Genomic DNA, 24,054 nt, shown 5'->3' on the forward strand with positions numbered 1-24,054 from the left:
TTTCTAATCAATGCTAGAGAATATTGATCACTGAAAGAGAATAACTTGGCAGATTTTGAGGGCTCTGTCTGAACTGGAGGTGATAGCAGTGGGAGTGGGCATTTCTTTTTGTCTGGAGGGGAGAAGAAAACTGAAGAATTTTATTCTAAACCATCTTCAGTGTTAATTTATAGTTTAAACAGTGGCTGGGGAGGGGATATAATCAGCAGTTGACTGGTGGTGGGCATAAGGAAAAGACTGGTTGTAATGTAGGTGAAAAAGATGTTAGCAACAGAAGCTTCTGAAATACCATCTGCTAAATAGTAATATTGGGTTCCAAGCACTCCCAGTGTAATTAATGTGTGAGTGGGCTGTGGGACTGCAGCTGGAGAAGAGAATTTTCTTCTAAATATATTTATCACTGTAAATCAAAGAAATGGGGGGAAGGTGTTTTTTTTAATAAAAACTGTTGCACATCATCAGCTTTATGCAAATATTAAATAAGAGACATGTCTTGTGCACAATGAGATTTTAGAGCTGCTGCAATAAAACTATTGGAAAACATAAAGGCTGTTATTTAATTGCAAATCAACCCCGATTTTCACAAATAATTCTGCTTTTCATTCCTTTGCTGCTTTACAATGTCTGTGCAATGTGGGGGAGGCCATCAGACAGCTGCGCTGACAAGTTCTGGTTAAACTGTCGTACCCAGAGGCACAGAGTGACCTTGGGCAACACGTGAGCCTGACACGGTGAAAACACTTCTTTTTTTCAGCTGTCTGCGTTAGGCTCCTGGATCTCAGTTTTTTTACAGTCAAGACTTTTGGACCCCTCTGGAAGTAGTGTGAATTCTCTATACTGGAGCCTGAGTCCAAGCAGAGATCCTGCAGTAAACCTGTACCTTGGGAGTATTTAAAATGATACTTGTTCTGCAAGATTTTCCAGGTGAGCAGGGTTGGATTACTCCATCAAGAAAGAAATCCTACTGCCTCATGCTTAGACAAGAAGGAGGTAGACCCTTTTTTCTTTACCCTTTCCTCCCTGACGTTCACAGCACTCGCGGCAAAGGCAGGCCCTTGGCAGTTCCCTGCCCAGCAGCTCCAGGGATGGCTGATGAAAAGTCATTTCCAATGGGGCAGAAAACGGTTCCGGCTGGGCTCATTTCCCCGTGTTTCCTCAGGCTGCCCTGACGCTCAACCCTACGGCACCATCTCAGTACCCCGATAACATTCAGGCTGACACAGAGCTGTGAGAGCTGTGGTCTCTAGACTCAGGCTGGACACTGCGGGAGGCTTTCACCGAGCTCTGGGACTGGAGATAGCAAAAGGGAAGAGTCAGGGTCCAAAATACAGGAGAAGAACGGAGGATGGCAAGACAGTCGGCGATTGCTATGAATAATAGTTGGCCTGGTGGGAGGCTCGCTTAGGGTGGGTCAGGGTTGGATCCTGAATACTTCTGGATATCTGGAATGACCTAAACCTGAAATTTAGAGGACAGCTGAAGATTTCCAGAAATTCTGAAACTCAGAGGAACTGCAGCTAACAGGCAAAATGCCTCCTGAGCATCGATTCTTGCAAATTTGACCCTATCAGAGAAAGGGTGCTTCGTATGCAAACTTGCAATAAACTGTTACAAGTCCTTTGGCAGTTCTGAACCCTAGAAATTAAGGACTCGCCCAGGAAGTGTCTCAGTTGTACAAAGACTTTCCTTGTTCTGACAAATGCTTTTGTGTGTGTCCTTAAAGTCTCCCAGGGGCTAACTGCTTCAGCGTGAGACTCCCTCAGCAGCCATGGCAAGAGCTGAGATTTGCAGTTTGCAAGTTCAATCCTGTCTTATGGGAGCTGAACTGCTGGAGAGAGCTCTTTTCCCTTAGTGTCTGAGGACACCTTGGACTCTGAACACTTAAAATTCAGCATGAAATGAGGCTGGCCTTGTTAAACGCTGGAAAATTGTTGCTGACAAGTAAGCAAGCAATTGTGACAATTTGTAAACAAATGAGATTATAGGGAGTAAGGTAACGTCTGTGTTTTTAAAAGTAAATGTAAGTATTAGGCTTAGAGAGAATCAAAATTGTGTTGCAATCTATTCTTCAGGCTGTTTCATGAAGACTTTCCCATTTTGGGTAATCATCTGCTGTGCCTTTGTACACAGGCTTTTCAGGTTGTCATTGAACCTGTCCCCAGCACTGGTCAAGACTGAGAAAACAAAGACCAGAGATGAGCAGAGGTCAGTGACCGAAGGAAATCCTTACAGAAGGAAATCATGGTGAGCATGACGGTGCTTAAACCCATCACCAGAAGTGAAAGCCCATGAGACCAGCAGCATTAAGTACAGAGAAACCATGAGCAGGAGTCACCCATTTGGACCCTCTCACTCTAATAATGCTGATAGAAAGAGATGCCTGTGATAATTAGAAAAGAGAATGATGAGACTTAGTTGCCATTTGAGAGAGAAGACAGGCGTCCAGCGAGCCACGCAGCCATGGCATAGAGGCGTGCTGTCGCCTGTCTGCCGGTGGCTTGGTTACAGCCTGGTCTTGAAAGCCGGGAGAAGGAAAAGGAGCCAGGTAAAGGGAGACTTTCAGAGATCGTTTCAGAGCATCAGGTTTTTGTGGCAGAGAGAATGTCTTTGGTGTACTGTAAGACCAAACACAGACATGTTGCTGAGTTGAACCTGGCAGAGATGCTCGTGACGTTTGTTGCCTTTTAGACAAGGTGGATTTGAGAACAAATACGATTTGGAGGCAAAATGAGGAATTTGCAGCTTGGTGAGCAATTAAATTTTATTCGTATTTTTTGTAACCTCTGGAAGGGCTGCTGCAGAATCTTGGGCATCGCTTTTGAGGTTTTGGTATAAACCTGAATAAATGAATAGCAAACAGGAGGGGAAAAATGAAAATACATGAAGCATTAGTTATATCTTTGGAAGAGAGAGCAAGTCTCCTGGGTCTCACTAGCAGGTTCTCCTGGAGCGCAACGCTGTTTGCACCAGGGCTGCTTAGCAGCCGAGCCCTCTGGACAGACCCAAGAGACACCGCAGCGCTCCTGCAAATCAGATGGGGAGAGTCTCTTCCATGTTTTTGAGAATGATGGGCTGGTTTCGTTGGTATGATCCAGGTGTTTCCTGTATTTGTGCTGCAAGCCAGCCATCCCACACAGGTGAATGACCAGAACCAAATGGTCGTCATCACTTGCACGTGGGCATTTTTAATGGTTCTATATTTTGCAGCAATTCACAGATATCTCTAACTATTAACTAGAATAAATCCAATCCAAAGAGTTTCCCAGTGAAGAGTGTAGTTTCATCAAAATGGAAATGTTTACCTGGTACCTGCTGATTTTTATGGGTCTCTAACTGGAAGACTTCTTTTCTTCCATTTAAGTGCCAAAGTATATCATTTAGACTTAAGTCTGCAAAGAGATCATTGTAATTCCTTCAGTGTAATACAATGTTCTAACTTGAGTGAGTGGAAAGGATGCAAATGAGAAGTGCCAGAAGGAGCAGAGACAGAGTTTGTTCCATAAGAAATGCACATTTAGAAGAAAAGTTAAAATGTTGAAGTTTCTTGTCAGATGCACTACCAGCAATATTTGTGCTGATTAAGAATACATTTTTTAGGAGAATTTATTATAAATACAATGTACCTTGGCTGTGATGGTGTTTGATCTCAAGATGTGGTGTATTTAGGGGCTTGTGCTGATTTTGACTGGGATAGGGTAAATTTTGTTCATAGGAGCTAGTATGGGGCTATGTTTTGGATTTGTGCTGAAAACAGTGTTGATAACACAGGGATGCTTTCATTATGGCTGAGAAGTGCTTACACGGAGTCAAGGCCTTCTCAGCTTCTCATGCTTTACCGACTGAGAAGGCTGGAGATAGATACACAAGAAGCTGGGAGGGGGCACAGCCAGGACAACTGACCCAAACTGGCCAATGGGATATTCCATACCATATGACGTCATGCTCAGTGTATAAACTAGGGGAAAGCTGGCCGGGGGGCCACTGGTCAGGGACTCGCTGGGCATCGGTCCGTGGGTGGTGAGCAATTGGTTTTGGGTTTTTTTCATTTGCATCACTTGTCTGTCTTGGGTTTTATTTCTCTCTCTTTTTGTTATCTTTCTTATTATTCTTCTTATTATTATTTTATTTTATTTCAATTATTAAACTGTTCTTATCTCAACCCATAAGTGTTCTCATTTTTACTCTTCTTATTCTCTCCCCCATCCCACTGGCGGGGAGTGAGCGAGCGGCTGTGTGGTGTTTAGCTGCCTGCCGGGTTAAATCACAACAGGGCTTTATTATTAAGGATTTGGAGCAGCTGTGAGATTATACAGTCTGATCTCATGGACTCCTGGAATTTCATTTTATTATTCTTTTCTAAATCCTGAATCTTATTCCCTTAAACTGACACTTGATGCATTGCTTGGGTGTTGGAGCTTGAATAGACTAAGGTGGATTATAATGACAGATAAACCCTGGCGCAGAGGAGGAGGCATATGAATGATTGCAAGAGGTGGGAAAGGTGATGCGTTTGGAGGCTGGTGCTTTTCTAAGGCATGGAGGAGGAATCTGGCACACGTCGCAGAGCTTCATCTACCTCCACCTTCCTTTCCGTAGCGTGGAGGGGATGACTGGAGGGCCCCAGGCCTCCTGCCATGGAGATGTGGTGCAGAAGTGCCATTGCTGATGGCTGTCCTCCCACAGGCAGCTGCTCTCAGAGGCCACACAGCGTTTCTCTGGTCCGCCGGGAAGCGGTCATGGCCCGGGTGCTTGGGGCCTGACGTGCCAAAGGGACAATGTTCAGCAATCAGGCAATTAGTTTTGAGGAGATGCTGTCATTTTGTAAAGACACCAGGCTCTGGATGGGTTTAGGATGTGGATTTATTTATTGAAAATAATTCACTTGCTGGCAAGCAAGGCAATCCCCTTTCCGGGCGCTGCTGCAGGCACCCACCGTTGGTGCCTCTGCTCAGCACTAAGGCAAACCGAGCCCCTTCTTCAGGAGGACACGGAAATGCTGCCGTCCCCTTTGCAGACACACGTGAACATGTGCATAGAGCCGGGTCGTGGAGAGGTGGCCCTGTGCTGCCCACCACGGCGCAGGAAGGGGTGCACGTGGGATGGATCCAGCCCTGTTTGGGTCCCAGGTAGGCAATGTAAGGCTGGGAGGAAAGCTGTCTCCTTTCCCCGCTGTATGTATTTTCATGTAACCTTCTTTCTGCTTGTATTTTTTCTACACCTTGACTTTGCAATTTCTGTCTTTCATCCTTCTCCAAAATTCAGTTCTTTCAACTTGCATGGAGGGGAGGAATGAATAACCTGTGGAAGGAGAGAATGATTTCATGGCTAAGGCAGCTGAATGCTTTGATCAATCTATTCATAACAGGCTGAAAAGGGGAATGAATAATAATGGCATTAGGCTTCTGGGGGCAGTAAAAAAATCAGACCAAATATGAAGAATTCCAGAAGGATCTTTCGAGGCATAGTGACTGGGCAGAAAAACATGAGATTCAATACACGTAAATGTACAGGGATATACATGGTGAAAACCAGTCCTAACTTCACATACAAAATGTTTGGCTCTGAGCTGACCATTACCACGCAGGAGTTATGTACCTGGGCTATGATAGCTTGTGTTATGGAGACATTGGCTCAGTTGCTCAACAGTAGTCAAAAAAACAAATTGAGGTGCCCAGGAATTAGTAGGAAGAGGATGGAGCAGCAAATTCTGGGACTCCTGAGCCATCTCAGGCAATCAAGCTAAGAACCAACTTGGGGTATGGAAAAATATAGTCGAATGTGTCATGTGAGCATTTAAGTGATGGTAAGCAGGTGTTATTCATAAGGGTATGTCTGTATTGGAGCACACACAGAGCTAATTCATACCGAAAACCCATTATAAGTTTATCTGTAAGCATCGCTGCTAATGTTGTGTACAGCAGAAAATTCACAATGGTGCGATGTAAGTTTTTACTGGCACAAGTTCAAGACTGAGTACATTATTCACAGGAAGCAAAGCTACCACTGAATTATTCAGGGCTTGCTGAACAAGTGTTGAAAACCCAATTCCACCAAATCACCACACTGACTTAATTTTTTATTTTTTCATTATACCACAGCCTGCAAAGCCAGAGCCCTCTAACTGTTGCAGCTTTTTCTCTACAGGCTTGGTAGGGGAAAACAAGTATTTGATGCATAAAAATGTGTATATAAAGAGACATAAATGGCTTTTCTTGATAAATGACTGCATGATAGTGTATTGCAGCTTGTTTCCCCATTCTCAGCAGTTCAGGGGAGGGTGTCTGGAAGTCGTGTGGCAAGTGCTGGCAGCTGAGATGGCAGCAGGACCACCCTGCTCCGTCTGTTCTGTGTGTTTATGGAGCGGAAAATGTCTCAATCCTCTCCTCCTGAGAAGACTTCTTAAGACACCAAGACCATCTCCCTGCTCGCACACTCGGTGCTCCCTCCTCGTTCTTTGCACCCTGGGCAAGGAGTGAGCCTGGTGGGTGCTGCAAGCAGATGCGGGCGTTGCTGCAGAGCATCGCCGGCAGCAGGTGACTTGGAGAGCAGTGGCTGATTGCAGGAACCGTGGTTCAGGTCTGCGTGAACAGACAGGCAGCAAGGAGGGGATAGTGTGTGTGGTTTGGGCATCACCGCTAACCGTCCTCAGGAGACTGGGAATTCCTGACGGTGGCACAAGTCGCGCTGGAGGTTTAATTTATCTAGCGGTAAGAAGCTCTCATTTCCAGAGATTGTAAGATACATCTGGTGTTTGTTAAAGACTGAAAATTACTTACCCTGCAAATGAGATTTGTGGAATTTTAAAGAGAAACGCCTTGCCTTGGGGAAAAAAGAAAGATTTTACACGTTATTTTCAGGGTTACTGAATTTTTGAAGCTTTCCTTAGAGAGTGGGCCACATCTTCATTTGGCATAAATATTGTGCAATTAATGTGAAGCATATACTGGCTTTTTGCCAGGTAAACATCTGACTTCATATGTAATTTCCTAAAATCCATTGTGAAAGGGTTTTCTTGTTTCTCCCTATGTAGTTGTAAGGATTTTCTTGTAAAGGGAGAAGATAATTGGCTGATTATGCACACAGCATTGACTAAAAGACAACATAAATAATGAAAACAGGTTAAAATGTCTATCTACTTTCCCAGAAGCCTTGGCATGTTGTCTAACTGCATAAATACACAACTTTGGATCAGGCTTGTGGCTCTTTGAACTGGTGGTTGATGTCAAAGGTAACCCCTTCCCAAATATTTAGTGGCATTAGTGTGCAAGCCGTCAAACTTGGAAACAGAGCAAGTGGGAAGAGACCACCTTGTTAGGTGGTCAGAGATAAATGGTATCTTTAGAAAAATCACTGCTGGATGAGAAAATGTAATTTGTAGAACAAGACAAAACAGTGCATGTTAATAATTCATTTGAGCAGAAAAAAAATGCCCTGTTGTTGCTTATCCATTTTTCCTTTCCTTGTGATACAGTGATACCACTACAGACCTCTAGATCTACTAGTTGTGTTTCCCAGGGTGAAGCCCTCCCCGATGTTAGTGGGCACCATCGGCTCACTGAAAAAAGCCACAGCAAAAATCTGGTTAAATTCAGTTGATTGGGGATTTCATTCAAGACCTTTCCAGACCTGCACTGTCGTATTTCTAATTGGTGATGGGCATCACACCGGAAAACTCCTGTGCTTGCAGAAGCCCCTGGAGATTTCTGTAGCGCGTACAGCGCGGCTGAGGCCAGCCCTGGTAATTGGCCTTTCTCACGTTGATGAGGTGCTGCAGTTATCTCTGGCATGGTCTAAATAAACAATGCTAAATCTGTACTTTTTAACTGAATTTCAAATGACTCTGCCAACAGCCGTCATTCAAGACTCCTCAGCATATTGCTCAGGTCCGCCTGACAGCTCCTAGACATCCACCTAAAGCAAAAATCTCATTGCTCAGCTTTTCAATAGCCTCTTGCCCAGCAGGACCTCGGCCATTTTGGGAAGACCTTTTCAAAAAGACCAGTTATTTTAGTTACTCCCTGGTGAAGGTGACCTTAAATGCCCTTATATGCATTGATTCAAATCTTCTACTCTGAGCTTAAGTAAGTGCATGACACCCTGAAACCATTCCAAATAGCCAAAATCTTTTTCTGTATTTAATTTTAAGTTTCCCTGGCTAGTTCTGTCATGTGGGTCCTAAATTGGTTGTTAAATAACAAAGCAAAAAATGTTTTTATGTGTGTAGGTTAAACACAGGTTAAACACATCTCACAAATGACATTTTCAAGTCAAACATGCATATAGCTAATCCATTCCAATCTGGCTTTCCTGTGGTTACCCATAAAGATAAGAATTCTTATTAAATAGTCTGATTTATCTCTTTCCAAGCCCTTTCAGATTAAATAATATTTTTTTTCTATTATGGCTTATTATTATGCCATTAAAAATTATGAGCAAACATTAGATTTAATCACTTCAATGTTTCAAAGGCAAAATTTGATTGATGGATTCACAGGAGACCTTCTCAAAATACCAAGTTCTTCATCTACCTTAACACAACATACTGTCATGACACATTTTTATTAGGCAGGAAGCAACAATTTGGAGGAAAAAAAACCCTCTTGAACTTCTTAGCTTCAGCTTGAATGTGTATGTCTGAGTCTGGATCTCCAGCAAATTACTTGTCAAAGTTATTAAATCTATCTTTTTTTGTCTGGATAAACAGTTTAAACACATGAGGTGTTTATTTATGCAGTTCATTTTCATGTGCTGAAACCTCCCTTTTTATTTGGCTGTCTTTTATGGGACGGTCCACACAGCCTAATCCTAACCCACCTCCCAGCCCCACTGCAGTGCCTCCTCCATGAACCCTGCAAGGGCTACAGGACTCTCTGGCTGCTCTCCTCAATGGCGGTGGGCTGAGGGGAGAGAGACTGTGAAATAAAGGGATGGTGAGCGCGTTCCTTGCTGTTTAAAGGCAGTTATGGAGTTAACATCCCTTGAGGACTTTGTTATTTTCTTCTGTCTTTCAGAGTTTGACTGTTCTGGCCTTTTGCACCTGGGTTTTGAAGTAGGATGTCCTGTGTAGAAACTCAGTAGACTTTGGTGTCGTCTTATGGAAATGAAGCTCTTGACATAATGTGCATGAAAATCTGTAGCATTGGCTTTTATTATCTGAAATGATTTCTTCTGCAGCTGACAGCTTCTGAACAGACCCGGTGACAGTGTCAGGAAGAGTCTCCTCCACTGTTAACTCCACAAGGGTGACAGGTATTTTTATGGAAAGGGTTGTCCTGAAAGGTCACATTTGGTTTGGTTTAGCCTTGCGCTTTTGGTAGTTCAGTTTGCATAACTTCTGGAAGTAGAAATCACCCTTCGTTGTTGGTGATCTAATCAACTGATTTTATGCTTGCTCTACAGCTGTTATAAATGATTTCCTTAAAACTCACACTCTCAAATAAAAGTCATCTGATTGGTTGAGGCTAACTATAGTGAGTCAAAATCTCTTTTGGGTATGAATCATTATTAAATCAGTAGTAATGACAGCAAAGTAATACTCCCTATAATTTAAAACCTGAGAACACCGTTCAATTGCAATTTCCACTATTTTACACTGGAAACCACACTGACTTTTTAGGTTTGTCCTGAAAGCTACAGGACAGAGAGGCAGACAAAGCAATAAATGTCTGAGCCAATACACCTTTGATCAACGGTTTGTGCTTTTGCAAGGAAGATGATCTGTTAAGCTTTATCAAGCTCATTTTGTTGTTACTAAAAAATGTTTGCCTTTTTTTTCCCTAGCTTTCTGTCATTACTGTTTTTTTAAATTAAGGGTAGAATTAGACTCGTGGTGTCTAGCCACATCAGTCCCCCCCATATTTAGTGGAGGAAGGTAGACCTCTCTGGGGGTGAGCTGTTCCACCCACCTGAGTCCCTGCGTTAGGACGGGCAGCGTCTGCGTTTGGAGGAGCCCGGTTTCCTCTTCTGACGAGAGGAGCCCAGACAACTGCCGGACTTGTGCTTGTCTTTTGGAACAGCCAAATTTCAGTGAGATAAATCCTGCCTGTAGGCAAATCTAGCTATCAAAGCGAAACAAAATTCCACTTAGAATCACATATAAAAGCCTTTTACTGATATCCACTTCAAATGAATGCAGTTATCATTTGAATTCCGTTAAATTTAAGGAAACTGCAGAAGTTTAGTTTCTCGCTTTCAGATGTGTAGCTGGTATAAATATTTTGTTGACATGAATTATATGGGTCCCCCTAAAAGAACGTCTCCATTTTATTTTCATCAAACTTTCACAGGAAAACGGATTGCCTTTGAAACTCCTTACCAGTACTTTCTCTCGTATCTTTTTGCTGTGAAGTTAGTTTGCTTAGTAACATAAGTCTGGATGCTCAGATTGGAAAATACATAGAAGTGAATCCTTCTAGGAGCTCTAAAAATATTAAAACTAATACTTAACTTTCTAATGATCTGCTTTAGGATCTGGTATCTCGTGATTTACTAGGCATGGATGTAAAACCTATATCCCTCTGCATAAATCAGAAACGCTTACCCTGGGTGGAGGATGCAGCCTTTGCCTTTCAGTGAACATGGGCTGCCAGAACGCAGTGAGTTCCTTGTCAGTTCAGCACCAGGAACCAACCACGAGCGCAACTGGGGCAGGTGGAGGAGACTAATTAATGTAATTAATGTATGGCTCACCTGATGAGAGATCATCATTTAGCCATATTAACTTGATGGCTACAACTCACGCCTGTAACCTAAATGTGTCTGTGGTCCTTGTCAGCCTCTAGTCAGTGCTGGGGCAGTGGAGGGATGTCTGAAGAGCCACAGCTACATAGGATTAGCAGAAGGCAGGTGTCATCATCTGTACAGAGGGGACGTGACACAATGAGGTGGCCCAAGGCACAAGACAGACGTGAATGAGCATCTGGTGCCTCTGCTGTTGTCCTTGCCAGAAGAGCTCTTCCCCTCTCTCCTTGTGCAGAGCACTGACACTGTAACACGGGCAGTGAAGCATCACAGCAGGAAGAGGTTAGGGAGCAGCTGAGGTGAGGTGTGTGTAAGTACAGGTGAGGTTTCGTGCCTGGGCAGATGGACTGCAGTTAGTGACAGTCCAGGTCCTTCCAAAAACAAAAGCATTTATATCTGAAAATGAAATGACAAAAAACATGCTAAAGTGACTGTAGAAATCTCACGCTGGTGTGTAGTGCTGGAAAGTTATTTTCACCACACATCCTGGAACCGGCTGCTGTAGGAGCGGTGGGAGAGGGAAGCCAGTGGTTTGCTGCAGGAGTAGCAGATACCAACATCTTTCAACATCCCAAATGCCTGTTGAATACTCTGACATGCTGGAGTGGAGGTCAGTCGCAAGGAACAGCACCCTGGAAAAATGAATAGAGCAATGGGTTTCTGATGAGGCAGTCAACAAGTGTCATGGGGCAACCTTTCATCTTGATACAAGAAAGAAATTATTTACAGTGAGAACAGTCAATCACTGGAACAACCTCCTTAGGGATGTGGCAAAGTCCCAAGATGTGATTGGACAAGGTGCTAGATAATCTCCTCTAGGCTCCCCTTTCCACAAAAGGTTGCACCAGATGACCTTTTGAGGTCCCTTCCAACCTGAGCTGGTCTATGATTTTATAAGTAATAGCCTTAGGTGACATGGGCCTGGATGTAGGTATGTGAGAGCCCCAGATTTGTTCTTGGGCTCCCTCTACATATTATGCTGATAAAAGTTTTCTGCAGAATTGGCACTACACTTTCTTAGGGCACAGTTGCTGCTGAAAGACGCCAGCAAGAGAAATTCTGCCTGCAACCTTCGATTGCCTGTACCAGGATGTGCCAGAGCAACTCCACTTGGACAGTATAAGGGAAGTCAAGGACTAAATACATTGCTGTTGCTCCTGTGCAGGAGTAATTTCAGTATTATTTGATAGAAGGCCAAGCAGCATAAATCTTATCTGCTTCCGTCATTTTGCATACTAAGGGCCAAACAATTCAATTTTTCTTCAGTTGCTTCACAATACCAGGTTAACACATAATTAATGAAATCAGAAGCATTTTTTCCCTCTGAAGCCTTGTACATCGGTTACTTGGGAGGTGGCAGAAGAAGAAACAAATGCTTGTATACACCATTCTGGGTATAGAATCAGCTAAAGCACTGTGCTGGTTGCTGATTCTCATTCCAAACACGTCCTAGTGATGAATCCCACATGGGGGATAGCACAGCGTGAAGGAGAGATGTGCAGGATAAAGATCACCTCAGTGCTATTCATCAGTCTTGTATTTGCGAGCTAGTGAGAATACAGAGTCATCACCACAAAACTCCAGTCCCACTCAGTGCACCAGTGTCCTTGAACACGTGTCGCTTCAATCTAGATAGGAAACTGGAAAATAGCAGGAAAGGCTTTAATCGGTCCAGAGAGTTGTGATCAGAGGGTGCTTCACATTGCTAAGCCCTCCTATGCCGGGGCTCACAGCAGCCACTGTAAGCATGGATTGTCTGCAGCACCAAGGCACTGCAAGGAAAGGGCCAGGAGAAGTCCTGGAGCTCACTTGGAGACCTGAAGAGTAGAGTGATTTCCTCAGGTCATCCAGACAAGGGATGTTTCTGAGCACACCCAGGATTGTCCTCCTTCCTATAAACACTAATACAGCATTTAACCAACACTTTGCCTGATGTCGAAGTTGCATCCTACAAATGTCTCATGATTTCATAGAATCATAGAATCATGGAATCATTAAGGTTGGAAAAGACCTCTAAGATCTTCGAGTCCAACCATCAACTCAGCACCACCGTGCCCACTAAACCATGTCCCTGAGCACCTCATCTACACGTCTTTTAAATACTTCCAGGAATGGTGACTCAACCACTTCCCTGGGCAGCCTGTTCCAAGGCCTGACCACTCTTTCAGTAAAGAAATTTTTCCTAATGTCCAATCTAAACCTCCCTCGGCGCAACTTGAGGCCATTTCCTCTCGTCCTATCGCTTGTTACTTGGCAGAAGAGACCAACACCCACCTCGCTACAACCTCCTTCTAGGTAGTTGTAGAGCACGATGAGGTCTCCCCTCAGCCTCCTCTTCTCCAGGCTAAACAACCCCAGTTCCCTCAGTCACTCCTCATAGGACATGTTCTCCAGGCCCTTCACCAGCTTTGTTGCCCTCCTCTGGACACGCTCCAGCACCTCAATGTCCTTCTTGTAGTGAGGGGCCCAAAACTGAACACAGGATTCGAGGTGCGGCCTCACCAGTGCCGAGTACAGGGGCACGATCACCTCCCTGCTCCTGCTGGCCACACTAGTTCTGATACAGGCCAGGATGCCGTTGGCCTTCTTGGCCAGCTGGGCACACTGCCGGCTCATGTTCAGCCGGCTGTCAACCAGCACCCCCAGGTCCTTTTCCTCTGGGCAGCTTTCCAGCCACTCTTCCCCAAGCCTGTAGCGTTGCCTGGGGTTGTTGTGGCTGAAGTGCAGGACCTGGCACTTGGCCTTGTTGAACCTCATACAGTTGGCCTCAGCCCATCGATCCAACCTGTCCAGGTCCCTCTGCAGAGCCTTCCTACCCTCCAGCAGATCAACACTCCTGCCCAACTTGGTGTCGTCTGAACTTACTGAGGGAGCACTCGATCCCCTCATCCAGATCGTTGATAAAGATATTGAACAGGACCGGCCCCAGTCCTGAGCCCTGGGGAACACCGCTCATGACCGGCTGCCAACTGGATTTAACTCCGTTCACCACAACTCTCTGGGCTCGGCCGTCCAGCCAGTTTTTTACCCCGCAAAGAGTGCTCCTGTCTAGGCCGTGAGCCGCCAGCTTCTCTAGGAGAATGCTGTGGGAGACAGTGTCAAAGGCTTTCCTGAAGTCCAGGTAGACCACATCCACAGCCTTTCCCTCATCCACCAGGCGGGTCACCTGGTCATAGAAGGAGATCAGGTTGGTCAAGCAGGACCTGCCTTCCATGAACCTGTGCTGGCTGGGCAAGCCATTCCACCATTATGGCTCCTTTCTACCCTTGCTCTATATTTTCCATTCCTTGTATTGAATTCAGCTCCTCTTGGTAACCCAGTATCTTTCTTCTACTTTATTGATATTTCGATAAAACGTGCCATATGGACGTGAAACACAAACTAGGATGTGGATATTTTTCCTGTTAGTAAGAAGGATCCAGAGAATCCCAAACCACCTTGGAGCTGACCCATTTGTTACCCTTGCAGCATTTGGTGGACTGCCAGGTGTCCATAGCATCCAACTTCTAATTGATGAGTTTGTAAGTGTGAGTGTTTAATACCTAAAATCTGCCAGCTACAGACTGCTAACCAGACCTCAAGGGTACATGGGCCATAGTTTGAAAACTACTGCAAGACAAAATAAGACCAGTAACTGTGTGACACTCTTTGGCAGATGGTGACAATGTCGTTCAGTGGTGGCAGAAATGGAGCCTACCATATTCATCAATACTGTCCTGTTGCAGGTTGGCTGTCAGATGACCTATACGACAGGGAAAGAAGAGGACTTGCCTATGCAACTGATGTAGAAGTGTTTCTCTGTATGTACTGCAGCTGTGTGGTTACCTCCTTTGAACCCAAAATAGTATGTCCTAGTGACCCCAGCACTGTGCTCCACCAAGAAAACTGGAGATACCTGTTTTGGAAGCAGGGGAGGTTTTCTCAAGACAGACCCATCTCTATTTATCCTGCTGAAACCTCCTGCGACTTCAGGGATGCTCACTTTCCCCCAAAATGGAAGGATTTGATCTATTCTAGGGGAGGGGAAAACACGTGCTCCATTTCTTGATCAGGCGTTGTGCGTGACCTTGAACAGTTTTTTCAGCTTTGTGCCTCAAGTGTCCACTTATAAAATGAGATAATGGCATCGACTCACTTGTCTCACGTGGGTGCTCAGAAATATCCAGAGAGGCTGGATAAGCACCAACAGTACTTGTGGATGGGAAAGTTGCCAGTCACTGGTTTCTGGTGACCTCCCTGCCAAATTCAGGAACAGAGGGACAGCTCTTGTGTGTGCCTCGTGCATAATGGAGAATAATGGCAACTTTTAACAGCTTTGATCAAAATCACTGAGAGCAAATGATCTGGTTTGTGACTAATCTTTGCTGCTTGGTTAAGAGAGGAGGAGAGCTATGGCTTCCTCTCCTCCTATACAGAGCAATGGCAAAGCACCGAATGTGCGGGCTAGAAGGAATGAGCTGCATCAGCAGGGTACAAGGGACAGGGGAAGGGGCAGGGGCCAAGAAACCTTTGCAAGGTGAGCAGATGAGCAGCAGCTGTCTCCAAACAGATGCTGCTGTTTTCCTCACAAAAATGCCAAAGATGCTCATTAATTGGAGATTTATGAAGGCAGGAGGGAAAGGTGAAGGGATGCATGGCAGCTGGCCAATGCTTTATGAATGACAGCAGCTTCCTTAAAATAAATGAGGCTGTTAACAAATCACTGGGTTCTTGGCATATAGTTATCAACATGCATAGGCAAATGAACAAATGAATCATTTCATTAACTTATTCACAGTGTTTTGTGCCCAATGAATACTAATTTAAGCAGTGTCAGGAAAAAGGTGAGGTTATTTCTGGCGTGTCTAATTATAACATAAGTAGTTTTTCCTTCTCGCTATTATTTTGAGATGCTCAGTTAAAATCTGAAGTGAATTAAATGCCTGTGAAAACCTCCAGGTGAAAACCTGCCGAGTCTTTGCAAGAGGAGAAATCTCACTTGCCCAGGGACGCGTACTCGAGACCGAGAGTTATTACCCGCTACCTGCGTCGCAGAGGAGGGAGACGCAGGCGCGGGGCGGGAAGGTGAGCTGGCAGCTCTCAGGAATGACATTTCCTCCCTGGTTTGCATCAGGGATTTGGTACTGATGCAGCTCTGTGCGCGCGGCCGAGCTGGTGTCGGCACTGTATAAATACATGCCAAAATAGAGGTGCGGCTCCAAAGGGTTCATAGTGCGAGTAAGTGGGATAGGAGGAGGGGGAGGGATGGGAAGCTGCTGGTATCACCAGGCTACAGATAAGAGGTGAAGAGGGATAAAATTGTTTTGCTTAAAGTTACGCAAGAACGCTGTACCATTGAAGCACTCGGTTTCCACACCTCCGCACCCCAGGCCAGCGGCTCACATGGGTCCTGCCTCCAGACTTGCTGCCTCTGGCTCACTCCGGCAGCAGGGGAAGTCCTCTTTTTATCCTTTTTTAATATGCGCATTTCCCCACATTCTCGCATCCAAAAGTAGTGGTGGTTTGTGGGTTTTTTTTTCCTGTGGTTACTCATCATTAAAAAACTGCAGAAAACTAATTACAGTTTACCAGTCTCGACTACAGTAGTAGAGTGAAGCTGTGAATTATGAGTATAGCAGCTGACATCCATGATTCACTTTCTTTATATAAATTGATGTATTTTTACTTTGTGAATTTTTTATTTTAAAAAATCTGCTCCCATCACTAGAAATCTGCCAGGCAGGACTGAAAGCTTTTCCATGGGACGTGCTGCAGCTGAGAAGTTACAGGCAGAGGTTAGTGGGTGAAACTCTTCAGCTTGTGTAGTCCCGTGGGGGTCCTGGGAGGCTGCTGCTGGAGGGGGGGCTGTGCAACACGTGTGCGATGCTGGGAAACCTAAAACCTGTTATTAGAAATACATCTGCAGTTGCAGTTTCAGAGCATTTTAACAAAATGCAACTCCTCCTTTGGGTTTGTGTGGGAGACAACGTAAGTGTAGGCACAGAGGTGTTGTCCTTAAGGAACAGCCTGCCTGAACAACTTAGTTTGTAGATGTTTTCACTGAAATCTCCCTCTGCCTTCCCCATAAAAATCAGGATTTCAGACTTCCTATATTGACTTCAGCTCCTAAACGTGTGCAAGAGCACCGTGAAGAGTTTAAACTAAACAGCAAATCCCACAAATTAAATGTTCAGTTCTACTCTGAAAATCGTTACCTCCGTAAACGGAGCGATGTTCCAGGATTGACTGGAAACACGAATAAAAGAGAAGCCCTTGCAGCAAATAGCAGGATAGAAACATTCTCTTATCAGCTTACCTAGAAGTAATAAATGTGGTTCTTGTTTGTGCAGCAGCCAAGATATTGCTGAAAAAATGAGTAGAAAATAATAGATGATTATACTGTGTAATCTTTTACCATAACAGGCTGGTGAGGAAGGGGTACAAAAGGAAAGAAAATGCTCTTTACAAACCCACTATCTCCAGCATCAAATCGATCAACACACTATTAAGGGAATAAATGGACTTGAATGTTTGAAAAGCAGCAAAGGTCTGAGTGCAAAAAGGACAGAGACTGTTCTCCTTTAACAGCTGGCCTTTTTATCACAATCTTTGAGGCAACAGTGATTTTACAATTGGATATTTCTTTTGATTTGCACTGATTCTGTCTCAGATGAGTCATATAATGATTACACGTCCTCCTTGCTGTATTTTATGGTGGCAGCATGGGCCCTGACTCCAGGGCTCTGATTTACTGAATGCTGTACAAATACCAGTTCCTAAATCTGGAAAAGGATGAACAAAATTTGTCAGGTAGAGACTGGAAAAGTAACTGACTTTTACCAAGTTGAAATGAGCCTCTCTGAAGCAGAACTTCAACCTGTGTTGAGCTAACTCTGATTTATTTGAACTCAATAGGAGTACACAAACCTGTGCTGGGCCGTTTTGAGAGTCTCACTGACTTTATTTTTGTAATTATCCTAAGAATACTGCTGGGGTCAGACACCTCTGGCCTGAATTTGTGTTTTCTCAATGTGTTTCTGTGGATCAAGGCAACGTGTCTCACATCATTGCCTTTTGGGAGGTGAGGTGTGAGTTGGTGGATGCCATTTCTTTGCAGACTGTTGTGCCAGAGGCATTGGGGTGGGGAATGGCTCGCCCACAACCTAGCAGATGGGCAAGGGAAAAGTTGCCATCAGCAGAAAACATTAAGCAAACAAAAGTGTTCGGAGTTCTTAGATGTCCTATGGGATTCACCCAGCCGTTAGTCAGCACCACAGAAATGCACACGCATACTTACATGCTTGCTGGCAAAGCTGATTTTGCTTAATATGGCTCAGTCTCTTCTTATGGCACAGAAACCACTTGCAAGCTAAATGAAAAGATCTTGTTTGCGCCTTGGTTTGCTAAATATTATACTCATATAAAAACTGTCCCCATGTTTTGCTGCCTACACTTCACTCACATGTATAGCTCCATCTATTTTCTCCTCCCTAAAAACAGCTCCATAGGATCCCAAAAGGTGTAATTTTTTTCTATATATTTACTCAACACAGCACTGGAAACACTCTAACTGACTGCAGTGTGTTTTGGTTTGGGTTGTAGGCAAGCGACAGAAAAGATACAAAGTCAGGTTGTTACAAAAAACAATTTCTTGTCGTGTCTTTGCTACCGCGCAGTTGTATGGGATTTGCTTCAAGTCAGCAATGAATGTCACCAGTTTTCAGAGCAGTTTCAGGAAAGAGTGATCTTTCATATCTGATCTATTACTTCTTATCTCTGAACAGTAAAGTAGCCAAATTCCTCAAAGGACACTTATATATAAATGCTAATTTACAACAGGTCTGCTAGGGAACTCTGAAATATGAAATATATACATTGTCTGCTTCTACTGAGAGGGGAAAAATGTGTCCAATATTTACAGTAAACCAGCAATCTTCTTTTTGTCTCTCTATACTTCTGTTTATTCAACTGTAAAACAGAATTTAAAAATTCTTGCCCAGCGTGCCTGTTTTAAACATTAATATCTGCAGAAATGTATTCTGAACTCTGAGCAGAAAGTATTTCTTATGCTAAATGAAGATGAACCCTAAATTTCAACTTCAGCTTTCATTTTTTCAGCAATTCACCACAGTAGCAAAATTTGTATTCATTTCCACTTCATTCATTTTCTTGAACCAAGACATAAAATTAAGCTATTCTTTTTTTATTCCCCCAGGACAGGGGGAGAGAATGGAAGCACAGACTTTCTGCGAGTTTATAAAGTTGGGATAGGCATGCAGGCAAAAGGATTCGGATTGAAAAATACAGATAAGGAAGATGTTTTTAGAATGCGAGAGATTTCAGCAAAATTATTGAGGGAACAGTATTACATAAACAAATTTTCTTTTCGGATATAGATAATTCTGATTATTTCATGAAAATAAATGCTAAAGGAAGCAATAAGCATTACTACACTATTTCCTTGCACTATATAGAAAATTTTGACTAAAACCGATTATGATGGCAGAAATTACTTTGCTAATGGCAAGGTGTTAACAAGGAACACAAATTCCTAAAAGGGAACTTAATTCTGTGTTTTGGGAATATCTCTGGTAAGCAGAGATAGAGACTTTCTTGTTCAGATCATGCTTGTTTCAAATGCTGAGTAATAAAGGTCAAAAGCCTGAGTTCTTTGTTAAAAAATTAATCAGTGAGATGGATTGTGGGTTTTATTTAGTGGGGCATTCTTTTTTAAGAGGACAAATGTCTCTTCTGTCCTAAGCTTGTACAGCCCCCAGCACAAGGGGCACTCAGTGGTTTTTATGTTTCTGAGTGCTAACAATCTATAACTAACAGTGACGCCACGGTGAGAGTGGCTTGTTGTCTCTGAGATCAGTCAGAGTAGTGGTGGTCATGGCGTGGTAGGAGGTAGGTGGTCTGTTTTGGTGCTGCTGTTCAGGCATGGGCTGGAGCCAGGCTGAAGCCGAAATTCATTAGCTGTCCACAGGTTTACCTGGTAGAGAATGTGCAGGGCCACCGCTAAGTTCCAGGGGAAACAGTGTCAGAGTGCAAGGGTAAGAAGGACCACAGAGTTACCCCGAAGGACAGGCTCAGCTCAACCTGCGTGGTCCTCGCCTTACTGCACTTCACCCATGGCAGACAACGTGGCCTGCAGAGCTCGGATGTCCCAGCCAGCCCAGGGCCACCGACTCACTGCGGATGCAGCCAGGAGTGTGGCATGCTAAAAGCAATGCCTGCCTGCTTAATGACACAAAAACCTGTCAAAAGAAATGATTTCTGAGTCCCAAACTGACATACTTAGACATCAGACTGCCTTTCTTCTCAATAATGGATGGGGACAAACCTGGGGATCACTAGGGAGAGCGAGTGAAAGCCAAAACTGCCAAATGCAGTTGGGTAGGCAGTTGGGTATGCACTATGGGTATTTGCCATGTAAGTATGCAATATAGTGCGGTGTTTGCAAAATAATAAAGTGTTACCATGCAAGAACAGGTTTCTGCATGTGCTGAGCTGGGGTCAGGGTTTGCCAGATGGCGGTGTTTGTGGTTAAGCTGATGTCTGCTTGCAGCTCCTGGGGTTTGGCTTCAGCCGTGAACCTCACTCTGGATTGCTAATGGGGAGAAGACACCGAGCTGGGCAGAGTGCCGGGAACAACGGCCGGCAGCATGGCATGGGCATTGTCCAAAACCCAAAGTGGAGCCTGTCTCATGTGTCTTCAGACGGCTGCATGTGAGACCATGGCTCCTGGCTCCCTGCGTAGGCTGTGGAGAGGGTCAGGCAGTTCTTACGCTGCGATCGGCTGCCCTCCATTAGGTCTCTGCTTTAGCATCACCCAAAGTGCCTGTTTCTCTCCATAGACTATAAAGAAAGCCTGGGGAAACTAACTGCTACATATACTGTAGTTAAAGGAATCTCATCCCCAGGAACTGTGCAAGAAAATCTGTTCAACTAGAAAAAAAAATACAAGGAGAAACACCAAGACTTGCAAGTTGCTTTTATCGCTTTCTTTATGAGGTAATTTTCCTGAGCCTTGAAGAGCTGGGAGGAGCTGTTGCATGCCTATGAATGTCTCGGGAGCATATTAAAAGAGGCAGTGTAAAAGTCACCTTTTATTGTGTACAATGTCAGAAGAGGATATGGTTATTTATAATATATTATCACAGGAACGATTTTATTATCCCTTTGGATGCATTATTGAAAATGTCTAGAAAGTTCTGCTGTCCCCAAAGAACCTGGCACCAATTCTGGTCTTCTCACTGTGTACGATGGTGAGTGTAACACCAAACTGAGGCAAAAAAGCATGAAACTGGGAGCAAGGAAATGCTGAGGATGATTTGTTTAGGGATAAACATCACGTTCTATGTCATTGAGAAAACGTTAAAGGAAGATTTGCTGAGGAAGCCTGCTTTGGGAGTTCAGAGAGCAGTAGATGTTTGCAGACGCTTAGAAAAATGCGTGGTGTGAAGACTGTCCAGGTTGTGTGCCCACTTGTGAGTACGCCCTGTGATGGTGTGCAGGAACATTAACCACTTGCTGAAGTGGACACACCATGCAGTCCTGCCAAAGGACTGCCTGGACTGCCTGGGCTCTGGTGGGACCCTCCCGCACCCTCTTCCCATCCGCTGGAGGTGGAGGGAATGGTGTTTCTCTGTGCGGAGCAGCATGGCTGCCGTGACTGATGTTGGCTTGCTTCAGAGCTGGCCAGTGCATGTCGTGCTGACGTGCCGCCTGTAATTTTGTGTGCGCTGTGTTTAGACCCTGTTGCTGGGATCCATCTCACCAACTGTACATCTGTGTCCGAGCAAGTTGTCTAGACCCCCTTTACAGTCCATGGAGGAAAACCAGCACTTTCAGAATTTCATTCACTTCATTCTTTTAGGATGAAACTATAGTTAGAAATATTTAGAATGAAACATATTTACAACAAATCATTTGGGTAAAGGGGCCTATTTCCCTACATTGACCATAAAGACAGCCTACACTAACCAGCTAAGAATGAGAGATATAAAGCTGAGTGAAATGAGTCTTGTGTGGATTATCAAGCACTGTGGAACAGGCTGCCCAGGGAAGTGGTTGAGTCACTATCCCTGGAGGTATTTAAAAGATGTGTAGATGTGGTGCTTAGGGACGTGGTTTAGTGGTGGACTTGGTAGTGTTAGATTAACAGTTGGACTTGATGATCTTAAGGGCTTTTTTCAACCTAAATGATTCCATGATTCTATGCATGAAGCTCAGTAAAGTGAGTCTGAAGTGGTGCTCTAGGGTATGCTGTCACTCAGGCGGGTGCAATTTTTGTGGGTTTTATGTTGTTGGATGAGTAAGATGTTGTAAAAAAACAAGTGTGCAAAATAAGCCATCACAAAGGGTCATGGTTCAGTGGCAACCTGGAGGAGCAGAGCTGGGAGAAGAGCTCTGCATTTCTGAGTCATTTCTGTGCTTGCTGACACTCTCTGAGCACAGCGTGTCCCTGTGCATGTGGACGTGAAAAAACCATCTTCCATTACTGATAACCAGCAGCCATGGAGACACCAGGGGCTGGCAGCGAGCCTGAGCCATAACTGCGGGTCCGAAGCCATCTCCATACTGCAGTGAGACGTCCACAGGCAGCAAGTACCAGAGATACCAGAGACCTGGCTCAGAAAGGACGGGTGCAAGTACAAAGCTCTGTTGGAAGACCCGCAGGAGCAAGAAGAAGCGTCCTCAGCAATCAGCGCAGACATCGGCGTTTCCTGGGATGCAGGGACATCAGAAAATAAACACTTAAGAAACGCATTGATGTGGAGGCTGGCAAGCAACTGAGGCAGCCCCAGCCCTCCACCAGCCTGGCTGGTGGGCTGGGTGCTGTGGGGGGAGCTGGAGTAGTGGCCCCTTTCTGCCTAGTGGCTCTAGGCAGGGCATGGGGCCCTGGGCTTGATGCCACAGGGAGACCCATATGTATTTGATAAACTGAGTTGAAAGAAAGTTGTATCTTAAAGACTTGTCCTCTGATCTCACCCTGGGTTCCTGGATGGGGGATACAATAGTTAGCAAAGATAGAATGTTGTGAAGTCCGCTGCCAGTAACTTATTCGGAAAGGGCATTGGCTTCCTTGAAACATGTATTTTAAAATACTGCCTGGAATGGTATGTTTTTTTCCCAAATATTTAACTACAAGATAAATATGCACGATGATTTCATTGAGTAATAGATCATTTGCGGAATTGGGCTATGTATGTGTATCTTGTCGATCTTAGGAGACTTCTTATTTTCCATTAGGAATAGACAGAGTAAATAGATCAAATCACTGTTAAGTTAAAAATGTTGCTGTTTTATGACCTTCCATGTCAGTTTAGTATCATTCCTTTGGAGCTTTTGCAAATCGAAGTATTGCTATCATGCCCTGAACTGCTTGCCCTTATTAATCAGAATATCTTTTCTGACTGACATGTACATTTTTGCTCTTCTGACATCTCTCATTCTCTTAATTCTCTACGCTAATAATTGTGTCAGTCAAAAACTCATCACAAATCTTTTGCTGTGGTGTACGTTCAAAGCCAAGAATTTCTTCGGCAATGTTGGGGCAATTACAATGATGAGTATTAAGACAGGCAGCTGTGCTCTGCTCCTTCCTGCTGTCTCCGAAATGTCAAGGAGCACTCTCTGATGGAGCATGTCGCCTCTGCAAATCTCACCCTTCAAACTAAGGTTTATGACTTTTATGCTGAGGAATATTTCTAATAGACATAACTTTTGTTCTCTGACATCCAACAGATGTCAGCCCATTTTGCACTTGGAGACCCATCTGAGAGCCAGTCTTTAATGTGTTTAAGGCTTCTTCTAATGCCTACAGCTCCCTCATGCATGCTGACTGAGCAACATACCACGTAACAGTCAAGTGTCTCAGGAAGGTCCAAGAATATGTATAGTGTATAGACCTGTAATTTTATTGGGAAAATGCCCAAACCTATTCACAAGGGAACTACAGGCCTGTCAGTCTGACCTCGGTGCCGGCGAAGGTTATGGAGCAGATCATCTTGAGTGCCGTTATGCACATGTACAGGACAACCAGGTGATCCGGCCCAGTCAGTCATGCCTTCATGAAAGGCAGGTCCTGCTTGACTAATCTGATCTCCTTCTGTGACAAGGTGACCTGCTTAGTGGATGAGGGAAAGGCTGTGGATGTGGTCTACCTGGACTTTAGTAAAGTCTTTGACACTGTTTCCCACAGCATTCTCCTGGAGAAACTGGCTGCTCATGGCTTGGATAGGTGTACTCTTTGCTGGGTAAAAAACTGGCTGGATGGTTGAGCCCAGAGAGTTGTGGTGAACGGAGTTAAATCCAGTTGGCGGCCGGTCA

General features: G+C 44.4%; 1 protein-coding gene across 5 annotated transcripts in view; it reads left to right on the plus strand.

The window, feature by feature from the left end:
- The window catches only part of TMEM65 (transmembrane protein 65), a 73,341-nt gene extending 49,682 nt beyond the window's left edge, over positions 1 to 23,659 (plus strand). For 2 of the 5 annotated variants that reach the window (XR_012672260.1, XM_075141188.1), the window contains one exon: positions 14,466 to 23,659. Coding sequence is in view for 4 of the 5 variants with exons in the window: in XM_075141188.1 (XP_074997289.1) it covers positions 14,466 to 14,528 (63 nt within the window). In the remaining variant the exon portion in view is untranslated. Of the gene's footprint in view, positions 1 to 754; positions 4,999 to 14,465 lie in introns of those variants that run through there. The other 3 variants (XM_075141194.1, XM_075141195.1, XM_075141190.1) reach the window with 2 other exon arrangements.
- The last annotated feature ends 395 nt before the right edge of the window (positions 23,660 to 24,054 follow it).

The sequence above is a fragment of the Calonectris borealis genome, chromosome 2, assembly GCF_964195595.1.
Source record: "Calonectris borealis chromosome 2, bCalBor7.hap1.2, whole genome shotgun sequence".
Classification (NCBI taxonomy): domain Eukaryota; kingdom Metazoa; phylum Chordata; class Aves; order Procellariiformes; family Procellariidae; genus Calonectris; species Calonectris borealis.